Source organism: Pipistrellus kuhlii, unplaced genomic scaffold, assembly GCF_014108245.1.
Source record: "Pipistrellus kuhlii isolate mPipKuh1 unplaced genomic scaffold, mPipKuh1.p scaffold_m20_p_6, whole genome shotgun sequence".
Taxonomy (NCBI): Eukaryota; Metazoa; Chordata; class Mammalia; order Chiroptera; family Vespertilionidae; genus Pipistrellus; species Pipistrellus kuhlii.
This window is the reverse complement of record NW_023425562.1, coordinates 61530656-61544210: the sequence shown is the minus strand read 5'-3', so window position 1 is coordinate 61544210 and position 13555 is coordinate 61530656. Positions and strand designations below refer to the sequence as shown.

At 37.3% G+C, this 13555-nt stretch overlaps 1 protein-coding gene across 4 annotated transcripts in view; it reads right to left on the bottom strand.

Annotated features, from left to right (window-relative positions):
- Positions 1 to 2510: 2510 nt before the first annotated feature.
- The window catches only part of PLCB1 (phospholipase C beta 1), a 603902-nt gene continuing 592857 nt past the window's right edge, over positions 2511 to 13555 (bottom strand). For 3 of the 4 annotated variants that reach the window (XM_045574800.1, XM_036419878.2, XM_045574801.1), the window contains one exon: positions 2511 to 5731. In XM_045574800.1, the coding sequence (XP_045430756.1) occupies positions 5504 to 5731 (228 nt within the window). In that variant the 3' untranslated portion in view covers positions 2511 to 5503. The remainder of the gene's footprint in view (positions 5732 to 13555) is intronic. The other variant, XM_045574802.1, reaches the window with a different exon arrangement.

Here is a 13555-nt window from a genome sequence, read left to right as displayed (position 1 = left end):
CTAGATGAACAAATAAATGTATTCACCACTTTTGCCATATTCATTCAGTGATCACATTATGGTGGATATGGGTATTTGATGGTGAACGAGACAGGACACCTGTCATCAGAAGTGTCGGTGGAGGATGTATTAAGAGGGCCATTATAGTAGAGCTGGTATATAGTCTACACCTGGAAGAAAGTACAAGGTGTTTGGTGCATTGATTGTATTAATGGCAACCACCTTGTGTTTGTATCCTTTCCCTGTAATACTGTAGTTTCCATTTTACTCTTTACCAGGGCTGGTCTCATGACTTCAATAGAATATGGTAGAAGTAATGGTATGTCAATTCAAGTTTTGACTTCAAGGGGTCTTGAACATTTCTTGCTCTTCGATCCTGCCTCTGACAAGTGAAAACCCATTGCTAGCCTGCTGGAGGGTGAGAAATCATAAAGACAGAGCCAAGTCAGCTCAGTTGTTCCAGAAAAGGCTCCAGAGATTTGACTGGGCCCAGCCAGGACCAGCCACCAGCCAACTCAGCTGATTGCAGATATATAAATCTGCCTAGCCAAGCCTGGATCAGCAGAGCCTGCCACCGAGCTATAGAATCACAACCAGTAGAAAATGATGATTGTTAATAATATGAAGTGTCGGTGGTGTTCATTGTATAGCAATAGATAACAGATATAGACTGCAATGGGAACACAGATGAGGGGGATCAAAGAAGGCTTTCTAGAAGAAGCAACACATGCTATAAACCTAAAGATTCACCTTTAGGTGTTTGCCAGGGCAAAGAAAGAATCTCTCTCTTTCTCTCTCTCTCTCTCTCTCTCTCTCTCTCTCTCTCTCTCTCTCTCTCTGCACTGAGGATGGATTAAGGAAAAGAGAAAAAAAGAAGAAGTAGTTGAAGGGTAGTATTTAAAATGCCAAGGAGGTGAGATTACCCATAAGGCTGGAGTGTGGTATGTGAGAGAATGACTAAGAGTTATTTAGGAACCAAATCATGTCAAACTGCAAACATTTACTAAGGGGTTTAGACTGTATCCTGAGGCTAGCTGAGGTCAATTATAGGCTTTGAATCCCATTTTTGCTTTTGTACGGTCAGTCTAGCTACAGTATGGGGAAGTGGTTACATGATTTAGGACTAGAGGCATGGAAACCATTTAGAAGACCCTTGGCAGGTGGGAAGTGATGGGAGCCTGAACTTGGGTACTTGCAAAAGGCATGGAGAGTGAACAGTTCTGAGGACTCCCACAGTGTTAGAATTGACTCAGTTTGGGGATCTACTGGAAAGGGGATGAAGGAGAGGCAGCTGTCAAAGATAATGCCAATGTTTTGGCTAGGGAAACTGTATTGGTAATGGTTTTATGTATATAGAAAAAAAAGAGGTGGAGCAGATTTGAGGGTAACCACAAATTAAGTTTGGTGTATACTGTATGTAGCAGGTCATATTTTCCAAAAATAGTCATGCCAGTATATAGGGTGGGACAAAAGTAGGTTTACAGTTAGGAATATGCAAAACAGAGTTTATTCTTATATGTTATTAACTATTATATTATTTTCAATAAAAGAAACTGTAAACCTATCCCCCCAACCCCCGTATTTCTTCCATCCCTCACCTTCTTCAGTGTGACCAGCTCTGCTCCAAGTTGAGATGGCATCTATGTTTCCTCTCCTTGAATCTGGGAAAGGGCTTGTAACAGCTTCAATGAATGGGCTCAGCAGAAGTGACAATAAGCAACTTCAAGGCTTGATCCTATCAATTTTGACACAACTCCTGCCTGGCTCTCTCTCAAGAGGCTCACCCTTGGAATCCAGTCACCATATTGTTTAAAGCCCAGGCCACGTCTAGAAGACACACACATGTGGTCTTCCCACACAGAGCCCCAGCTAGTCTCCTTTGACAGACATACCATCCACCACCACATATGTGAATAAACTGGTCTCCAGCCCCCAGACTTCCAATCTCCCAGCTGAGGCTCAGAAGTCCTATGGTAGACACATGTCATCTTTACTCTACCCTGTCTGAATTCTTGACCCACAAAGACTATGAGAGATAATTCTTATTTTTTCAAACATCTAGGTTTTGTAATAATTTGTAACAGAACAATAGATAACTAATACATTGCATTTGAGGTGCTTATGGGACCTTCTCCTAACTTATATGTATATTTTGTTTTCTAAATTAGTGTTGCAAACTCTTTTATCTGTTTTATAAGAACACTTACTTAAGTACTCTGTCAGTTCTTGCCACTTCCACTAGTTGTCAAAACACCTTTGACTGCGTTGCTTTCCTTAGCTTTGATTAAAGAAGGAAGGAAGAAAGGGAAAAGTCTTGGAAAAATAGAGAAGGGTGGAAGAATGTTGGAATAATGCCAGCTGTGCCCTCTGGTCACAAGCATTGCAGGATCAGGAGTTTCTACGCAGGCACGGGTATGGGCATTACATCCCTGAAGACCAGCATTGTGCATGCTCCCATCATCCTTCCCATCAAAGAACGTTGGCCCTGACATAAAAAAATAACAGCTGGGTTGTGTTAAGAAAGTTTTATTGTTTCCTTTGGATTTGTGATGAAAGCACATAAAATTACAAGTGGAAGAAACATCATGCCACAAAATTGCATAGAATTATTACAAAAATGTGAATTATGCTTTTTAAATAATTTGAGATAGAAGAACCAAAATATGTACATTTTAAGAGCTTCAAATACTTTGTCCTTTTTTTTTTCTTCTGAAAAGGCAAAGGTCACAATATCTAATCCATCACAAGCAATATTTATATAGTGCAAAGTACAACATTAAGTTCAAAGTAATGCAAGCAATGGCCCTTTCTTTCAGAATTATTTAATGACTGCTTAACTATTACAGGAATAGTAATTGATGTATGGCGATATGGAAATGTTAAAATGAAATGTTAAAAACCAAATCACATGGCATGTCATCAGAACTTTGAAAATTGTTTACATGGCCAAAACCACGCTATTCTCAGTAGTGTACAGGTATCGGAGGGGCACAGTCTAATTTAATACACAGCTCTACTCTCTAATATAGGAAAACCACAGTACAGAATTTCACACATTCAACAAAGAACAAGGCAAATACATAAAGGCACAAAACTGCACATCATATAGACCCCTTTTCCTTATCTTTGTCTATTTCAAGTAATATTAATATTGTTAAATGATAATATCACTGTAGTAGTTTCGATGATGCAAGATGGACAGTGTTACACACTACCCCACAACTGCAAAAGTGTCATTTGTACAGATATAAAAATGTGGTTACAATAAATGGCCCAATACAAACATATTACAGTCACTAAGATAATGAAATGCAACTACCAAAACAGTTTTGTGTAAGTCAAGATTATTCAACCTTAGTCTATCTCTGGACTAAATGTAATACAATATGCGGTAATAATAATCACTATTGCGTTTGGTTATGAATGCTATTATTAGTTCACGCTTCTGCAATTTTAGACAGTCTGTAATTTTGTTTATAAAAATGCAGCATTCTATTTTGACCATTCTTACTTCCTTATGATTAATGCCTTTCTTTCAAAGTGCAAAAGTAGAATGATTTACAAAAGATATCTCTTTTAATGGAAGCTAAGTTTTATTAAGTTTCTAATTAACACCCCAAATCTTTCAGATCAAAATACTATCATTTCCAAAGAGGATGGGATTTTCCTCCTTGTGTCTCACTAGATGTGTGTTTTTAATCAAACACTCTTTCCGAATGTTTGAACTTAGCCTTCATTTTGATTAAAACTTAATTGTGATCCTCAGTTATTGCTTAAAGTTAAATAAAGTAATTTCCATAAAAATATTAAATTCTTAAAATAATTTTTAGGACACAACTGGCTTTGTGTTTTAAAATGTTTTGCTAAGCTACAATCAGGCAGGTTTATTTTAAGCTAAAGCTGTGAGCATCTTGCTTCAGGGCTTTAACTTCAATGTTCTTTGTGTTACTCTCTAAATTATATTTTCCTCTATATAATTATTCTCTCTTATTTAAGACCTTTCAATAATGTTTTTGATCAGTTTTACCTCGATATGCTTTGTTTTTCTCATGTCACCTAACATAAGAACTTAACAAAAAGACACAGTTAAATGAATTAAATGTACATAATAAATATATAAATGAAGTATTATTTATGTTAGAATAAAAATGAAATCTCTCAGCTTTAAAAATTATGGAAGATACTAATATAGTCCCATATTTCTGTTGTATATATTTTTATCTATTCTGATTATTGAAACAAGTTTAAAATTCAGTCTTGATCCTGCAAAATAGATATCAAATTCATATTCTAAATTCAAAATCTAATTCAACTCCGTCAATTATTTTTTAAAATATCAATGATTTATTCATAAAATCTAGATGTTTGATAATTTTCACTTCTAGCCACTTATCCCTTAATTTGTGGAAGAGTTTTGGGTCATTGACACACATCAACACTCGAATGAATGTGTGCATATGGTGCATGTGTCTGTATTTATATGGCTGAGTGTGTACATATATACATGGAGATAATATATATCATTTATATATGGGTCTGTGTATTCTTTAGATAAATATTCAATCTTTATCACTATTAAAAATAAATGAACCATAACATAATGTCAGACATTAAGAATCACTGGGACCTGTTTAATCTGATTGAATCTCTGCTCAACATATAATGGCTCAACTACTTTTATTCAACTGAACATATTCTATGTAGTTATTTATACATTTCAGGCCAACGGCTAATGAATACTCAGAGTTTGAGTGCAAATAGTCAACTCGAATAGCCCACTGGCTGGAGGAGTGTGGCCAACTTGCTCATGCAGCCAAATGTATGAGCCATACTGCCAAGTCTGGGAATAACTTTGCTGGGCAAAGACACAATCACATAATTGTTTTTCAGGAAATAAAATCAGCTTATTTGAATCACTATGATATCTGATAAAGCCATGTCAGCAACAAATACACTGAGGCGTCTATGATAAATAAGTTAGCAGACTGCAAGCCACTGGTGCTTGCAAAGCAAAGGACAAAACAATTAAAAAATGCACGTTAAATTGAAAATACGGTAGTTGAATGGCAGATAGGAAAACAATATTCAAAGTGGGTTGTTCAATAGTGTTAAATAATTATATGCATTTCTCAAACTACTTCTATTACTTGGCAAATATTTTATACCAGAGCTTCAAATAAAATCATGAGCTTGATTTTCTTCAAAGAAGACACAGTCCTTCATTAGATGGTCCATGGAGCCTGATAGTTGCCTGCGTTGAGTTTACTATTGGAAAGAAAACAAAAATCCCACATACATGCACTCTCCACTAGTAGACCTGTGTTTGTTTCCACATTGCACATGGAGCCTGGGCCTGAGGACATCTGTGTGGATCCTTCTGGAACTCTCATTTTGGGGTGGATTTTGGGCTAAGGAAGATGCTCTGGGCAGTGATCTTTGTCATAAGAGAGAGTCCGATGGAGCTTGAGAGGCCATGCATGTTCCAAAGGCCTGGCAGGAACACTCACAGAGGAGTATCAAACTCTTTTCCCGGGTGCTCTCCTTCCAGCTCCTCACTGGAGGAAGGCCTGTGGTTTAGTTTTCCAGCGTCAGAGGCAAGGGAGGAAAGGGCAGAGCTGTGATTGCTGTCCTCGCTGATCTTCCCTTTCATGGCGTCCTGTACGAACTCCAGAATCTCCAGGGGCAGTCTTTTGAACTTGTCTTGGTACTCTTGCTCCAGCTCCACCTGCAGCTGGGAGACACCAAGAGGAAAGGGTGATTTGATATCATTCAGGTTTTTATAACCACCCATGTAGAAACTTCTTGAATGACATGTTCAAAGGTTGGGGAGGAATATATTAATTTTAATATCATCTAGAAGTTACCTATTGAAAAGATATAGGACAGAGTTTAGCTCAACATGCCATTTTTCCATAGCTGAAAGTCAAGTTCAGGTTATATGTGGCAGAATAGAGTTACCTGCAGTGATATAAACACACACACAGATGGATCTTCTGGAAAAAGTTTAGAGAAGTAGCTCAGCCAGCATGGCTCAGTGGTTGAGCATTGACCTATGAACCAGGAAGTCATGGTTCAATTTTCATTCAGGGCACATGCCTGGGCTGCGAGCTCAATACCCCATAGGAGAAGTGCAGGATGCAGCCAATCCATGATTCTCTCTCATCATTGATGTTTCTATCTCTCTCCTTCTCTCTTCCTCTCTGAAATAAATAAAATATATATATATATTTTTAAAAAGTAATAAACAATGATCTGAAGTTCTTAAATGTAGGGGTTGGAAGCTAATGATAGCTGGGAGTGTCAAGGTCAGCCATGAATTGAGCTGGGAAGAACAGTGAAGAATCAGACTGCAACGGAGAGAGGATCAAGGTGAGGGCTTTAAGAAGTGTGGCCTCCCTCAGAGGCTGGGAAGCCCAGCTAATAAAGAGGAGCTGGATGCATTTTTACACACCAAACATATTCCCATAACTTTATTTTAACTTCTATTTTGACTTCTTTTACCTTATCTTCATTTTACTCCTTTTTATTCCAATTTCTATTTGCCTCATAAACTGTTCTAGCTACCATGTAAACTGTCTTTTAATTTATCTGTTTAATGCTCAGGAGGATTTTCAGGCTTTTAAAAGACACAGAACACTTTCTTTAAATGCAGTCTTACACATGGCCCTAGTCATAAAGCAAGCAAAAGCTGATCTTCAGAGAAGTGAGGTGAAGGGCAGGGCCAGAGGTGGGGGTTGTTCCGCACAGCAGAGGCAAACCTAAACCCAGACTGTTAAAACACAATTTTATTTTTGCTCATTGAATGATAAGTGGAGGATCATAATCTTAGAAATGAAGTGTAAGACTAAAGTGCTTTTTTCCTTCTGAGGAGCACTGAGGCAGCTTTTCTTAAGATGTGTCCTTAAAACCTTTAAGGAACTTACCTTTCTACTTCTAAAACTTTAAGGTGCACCCCAATCACCTGGGGCCTTAATTTTTTATTTTGATTCAGGAGATCTGGGTGGGGCCCAAGATCTTGCATTTCTCAGGGCTCCCGGTGATGCCATTACTGCTGCTTCTCACTGGACACTCTGATTATCTTTCTGTCTAAGCTCCCAGTTTTATTTTTTGTCTTGAGCCTAGCTTAACATTCTTCATCTTCAGCTTCAGCGCAGCCCTTTGGCTTCTGACCTTTGACTCTTGACCCCTAGGGTGAAGACAGTGCTCAGAGCATCTGCCCCTTGGTGTGTGGATTGCCTTTATTAATTCCATTTTTGGATGATGCCTGAAGCTTGAGAACATCCTTTAGTTCAACTCTTTTGTTCTCTTGCTTCTATGCCAGAGAAGTTTTGCCAAACCTCAATTATGTCATATAAATTCATAATCCCTTATCTGCAATTCTAAAATTCGCAAAGTCCAAAAACCCAGAAGATTTTTTTTTTGTAAATTTATGGCAAACTCATTGACATTAACTGATACAGGGCTATTTATAATTCTTAATTATCCTACTTTATATGAATATTCATGCATAGTAGTGTAGATATAATCTCCTTGATTATGAGGGTGACCCAAGACTCCCTGAAATATGCCTCTGATATATGTATCATATTACCTTTCTAAAATCAGAAATTTATGTATTCTGAAATATAACAGGCATCAAGAGTTTCAGATAATAGATTGTGAATCTATTTGAATAAGTCTTTTTCACATCAAAAAATGACTGATAAAAATAACTTGACCAGAGTATTTCAAGTCACCTACTCTTCCCAAGGGAAAAAAAAAAGTGGGATATTAATGAATATGTTGTGCTAGAATCTGAATTCTAATAGCCAAGGTGAAAACATACTGTGAGAAGGGTATCTGGCAGAGGAGTCAGGGGTGAGTGGATAGGAAGAAATTAACCAAAGAATTTATATGCTTATGTATAACCCCCAGACATAAACAATAGGGTGGTGAAAGGCCTGGGATGGTGGGGGAAAATAGGGGACATCTGTAATACTTTCAACAATAAAGATAAATTTTTATAAAGAAGAAAAGAAGGGTATTCCCAGGACCCTGAGAGTCACATTGCTGAGATGAGCAAAGGCACCTTCACACACTTCCCCACCCTCAGGGGAAGCCCAGGACCTTCACATTCAGGAAGAGGATGGCCAGTTCTCTCCCAGGTGCCCAACCGTTTAGAAGGTCAAGCGTTTACACTGTCACACTCCTTTGTGTGAATAAGATCTCAGCCTGGTGTTTGGAAGCTTCCATTTACTATTATGCGGACTTCATCGTCACTTCACCTCAAATTTAATGCAGTAACATGTACCTTTAAATGCCATTTCCAAAGAATGTAAGGAAAAGGAGAAAAGCATGGGGCCCTGGGTTTAGGGAACAGCAGATAGCTGTTTTCATTTGGATTAGACTGGGGGACCTTCACCTAGAGATATATTCTACCTGACCTATAAGTCAATTCCTCATAGTTCATTGATGGACAAGACTCCATGTTGCTTGATAGTGCTGTTTCTTTTCTTAATTTATATAAAAAATGAAACATGAAATGTGGGAAAATTACACACACTTAAATTAATATTTTCTAGTAACTTTTTAATACTATGATTCTAGTCATTACAGTTCTGCACCCAATTTCAATGTGAGGGATTTTTCTCCGCTCCACCAAGCAATTCTCTATGACTCCAGCGGGATGTCCTACAATTGAACTCTATTCTGACAGGCTCTATCTGGCGATAGCATTAGATTCCACAGTTTAAGGGTTTAGTCCCACAAGAATGCCCTCCATCCCCACCAACTGGGAAGTCTTGTTTGTCACTTGTGCTTCTGCCTGACTGGCTCCAGTTAGGAGTTCCATTAATTTGCTAGATCAGTTCACAGAACCCAGAGAAACATTCCATTTACTAGATCACTGGTTTATTAGATGAAAGAGATGCCTAGGGCAAAGATTGGGGAAGGTGAGGCGCTCCAGGACCTCTCTCTCTGGGAGCACATTTCTCCTCACTGTCCTTTCAGGTTTTTATGGAGCTGTCATTACATTGGCACATTGATTACATTATTGGCCATTGGTATTTTTAAAATGAGAATGGAATTTTATTAGTAAAATAAGAATGATAGAAAATATTCTTAATATCTGTGTTAGGGTTCTCTAGAGAAACAGAACCAATATATATATTGGATGGAGGGGTATCTGCTTTACTCAAAGTTTACTGATTTAAATGTTAATCTCATCCCTAAAGTATACCTTTATAGAAACATTGAGAATGATGTTTGATTACCAAATATCTGCGTACTGTGGCCTAGCCAAGTTGGCATATAAAACTAACCATCACAATAAGCTAGCAAAATCTTGGACTATTTGATGAATTACTACTTTACTGAATACATTTTACAAAATGCTTCCTGATGCACGCCTTACAGTTTAGTGATGTCATGTTCAACAAAAGCATTGTGGTTATTTCCTTTTCAGAGAAGTCAGGTATAGAAAGTATGAACCCACTGCCTAAAGCTAAATTGATTTTTTTTTTTAACTTGCTGACTTTTATTTTTATTTTCAACTACAGATGACATTCAATATTATTTTATTAATTTCATGTGTACAACATGGTGGTTAGATGATTATATAATTTACAAAGTGATCCCTTCCGATAATCCTAGTACCCATCTGCCATCATACACAGTTATCACAATATTATTGACCATATTCCCTATGCTGAACATTAAATTCCCATAACTATTTTGTAAGTTACCAATTTGGTATTTCTTAATCTCTGCTCCTTTTCCATCCAGCCCTCCCAACCTCCTCCCTCTGGCAACCAACAGTTTATTCTCTGTATCTATCAGTCTTTTTCTGTATTTTTTGTTTGTTTATTTGGTTCTTTATTTCACATAAAAGTGAAATAGTTTGGTATTTAACTTTTTCTGTCTGATTTTTTTTATTTAGTTAAAATCACAGTGAGATACCACCTCACACCTGTCAGAATGGCTATCATCAATAAATCAACAAATAACAAGTGCTGGCAAGGATGTGGGGAAAAGGGACCCCTCATGAACTATTGGTGGCACTGCAAATTGATGCAGTCACTATGGAAAACAGTATGGAGGTCCTTAAAAAAATTAAAAAGAGAACTACCTTATTACCCAGCAATTTCACTTCTGGGTATATGTCTGGAAAAACTCAAAACATCAATTCCAAAGAATATATGCACCCCTAGGCTCATTGCAGCATTATTTACAGTCACCAAATATGGAAGCAACCAAATGCCCACAAATAGAAAACTGGATAAAGAAGGTGAGTGCAGATATGCAATGGAACATTACTCGGCCATAAAAAGGATGAAACCTTAATATTTGCAACAACAGGGATGGTCCTAGAGTGAATTATGCGAAGTGAAATAAGCCATTGGCTTTTGAACAAAACCTCCAGGCCTTCTCCTCTCCCAGAAGGTCTGAATGTGAGATTTAAATCCAACCCTCTAATCATGTGGTTGGATCCCCTGGCAGTCAGACCAACATCTATCTTTAGTCCTTTGCAATAGTCACCTCATTAACATAACAAAAGACATTTTAATCTTGATCATCACTTATGAAATTCCAAAGGTTTTAGGAGGAGCTCTATAGCAGGAACTTGGAAAAAGAGAGCAAATATATATTCCTTATTATAAATAACAGTATCAAAATAATAATATTAATTTAATTTTAATAATTACTTTAAATAACTTTTTGTAACTGACCTAGCTGTAGCTAAATTATAACTTCAATGGATTCTTTCTTTTATCATGGATTAGTAGTAGATTTTATTGTATTCTAAACTATTTTAATAAATTAAAACATTTTAATGTATTAACTAAATTAAATTAACTTAATATATTAAATGCCATATATGTCACACTTTAAAAAACTCATTTATTAATGAGTTAATTACAAAATTGCATTATTTATTACATTTCAAATCCAGCTCTTCTTTTTACTAATTTTTTTCTTCTTATAAATAAAATTCTCACTCATTGTAAGAAAACATGAAAAGTATGCTGACCAAAGTCTGGCTCTATTCCACAAAAGCTCAGCAATCAGGAATCTATGGTTATTCCAGCCCACATGTTGCAAACATGTTGATGGCGAAAGGCAAGCCATGAAAATCAGAGGAGCAGGCTGTGTGCAAGGAAGTAGGAGTGGTGAGGACATCCTATGTTCTAAGGGTGTGCCTGAAGCTCAACTCTAGTTGATGCCTGAAAGATTTTTGTTTTTCAAGAGAAGTCAGAAATTCAAAGTTTCATGTAAGATCTCCGGATTTGTAAAATCTTGGGCACTCAATCCAATCCATACTCGTGAGTCCAATTGGACTTGTGTAGAATGTCCCACTTGTCTCCTAATAGGCTTAGATCAGAGAACTCAAGAAAGTGGGTCCAACTGTGGAATTTCAATTTGGATTCCTCCTAATTTTCCCTCCTCACAATCCTGAACTTCAGAGGGTCCACTGGACATCAGGGCTTGCTCTTAATCATCCCTTTGCTGGGGTTCATTGAACTGCCATATTCTGGTTCATATACTCAATCTTGAGTTTCTACATTATGCAACTCAAACTTCAGGCCCCATGGAAATGGTAGATAGATTGCATAAGTGACAGCAATTCTTCACCCTCCTTATAGTCATGGCCTTTGCAGTTTCTCCAATCAAGAGTGGAATGTAGCTCAGCTTGTGTGGTTCAGTGGTTGAATGTCAACCTATAAGCTAGAAGGTTATGGTTCAATTTCTGGTCAGGGCACATGCCTGGGTTGCGGGCTCCATCCTTGGTAGGAAGTGTGCAGGAGGCAGCCGATCAATGATTCCCTCTCATCATTGATGTTTCTATTTTCTTCTCTCTCTTCCTTCCTCTCTGAAATCAACAACAAAATTTTTTTTTTTTTTTTAAATAAAGAGTGGAATGTATTGTTCATCTCCTAGAATCTGGGGAGGCCTTGTGATTTGCTTTGTTCAGTTGAATGTAGTGACAGTATGCAGCTGTGAGCCTAGATCTCCAGAGGTTTGTGTGTTTCTGCTGGAAACTTACTTGGCATCATGTGAAGAAGTTCAGATTAACCTGCTAGAGGATGAGACACATGAGTCAGTTATACTGCTCTTTATCACTTCAGCTGACAATCATATATGAAAGTCAAACCCACTAGCTAAACACAAGCTAAGGATGGCTACTGAGATCAGCTGACCCTGTCTCCAAATGGAAAAATTCCCCGATCAGTCCATAGACTCATGAGCTTAGTAAATGCTTATCATTTTGTGTCATTGAGGTTGGGATTGTTTGTTTGGCAGCAGTGTGTGGCAATACTAACTGACATAGTGGGAGAATTCAAATACATATTGTATATGGTCCACCTTCATAAAATACTTATAACTGAATCCAGCTGCCCCCATCTTTTCATTGCTGTGACCTCAAAACACATTTTTGAGGGAAAATCACCATAGAACAAATAGATCTTTAGGAGAAATTTGATTTTGTAGGATATGCCTTGGAGCTTAGCACCTATCAGCTTGCTTGATCTTAAGGTTATAAGATATAATTAGAAAACAAAAAAGGGAAGGAAGGACAGTCTAAAGTTTATTTTTAAGGTAAACTGTTTCATTATACTCAGATATTAATAAACAATATTAATTGTTCACTTTATTATAGGCTGAGTTCTCCAATTTTACTAGCCACATTCAATTTCTAGGTTATCTTAGTTAACTTGATCTTCAAAAGATGTTGCTACTTGTCACTACTTGTAAACTCTGTTAGATAAGAAGGAAAAGCAATATGCTCAAGTTTAGATGTATTCAGGCCTGCATGACTGTATTGTCAAAGATTTTTATACTTGGGATGTTATTCTGCCTCTGACATTTTTTAACTGCTTTAAGAAGTAAAGCAGATATTTGATTTAGTTAAACTAGGTTTTTAGAGGTAGAAATATAAATGAAATTGAAGGAAAAAATAAAGTTAGTCATGAAGGTTAGTTTAGAAACAGAGGGAAAAAAAGGAGCAGCTCATAATAATATAAATGTGGCATAAATAGAAAATAAGCCAGGTTACTGAGTTGCTGAAGAGATATAATCAAAGCCTCTTCTCTAAGGAAACAAATGGAAACCAGAGAATAATAAGCATTTAATTATTTTCCTTTAATTACATAGATTCTGAGTAAGGACTTGGGGCAATAATTATTTTAAAAGATGGCCAATGAGTTTTCTTTTCTTTTTCCTCTTTCTCTGAAAATAACTGCAGGAGATAGATTTTTATTTTTATTTGTTCGTTTTTATAGCTGCTATTCTTTTTTGAGGTGAAATGTTCCCAGGTGTGGTCAGCAGGAGCCCATTCAGGCAGGCTATGGGTCCTTTTGACATGCCTCCTCCCTATTCATTTCTCAGCCCTTGCTTGCTTGCCTAGTATAGATGCCTCACATCCTCTTGTACTTTCCCTGCCTCAAACCTGGAATCGGGTTCTTTTCCAAAGAGGCTTCCATGGAGAGAGCTTCACAGGCCACCCTGTGGGTGCTGAAGGCTCTCTCTGCCACCGGACTGTCAGTCCACTTGGACCATCTCAGTGGACAGTTAGGAC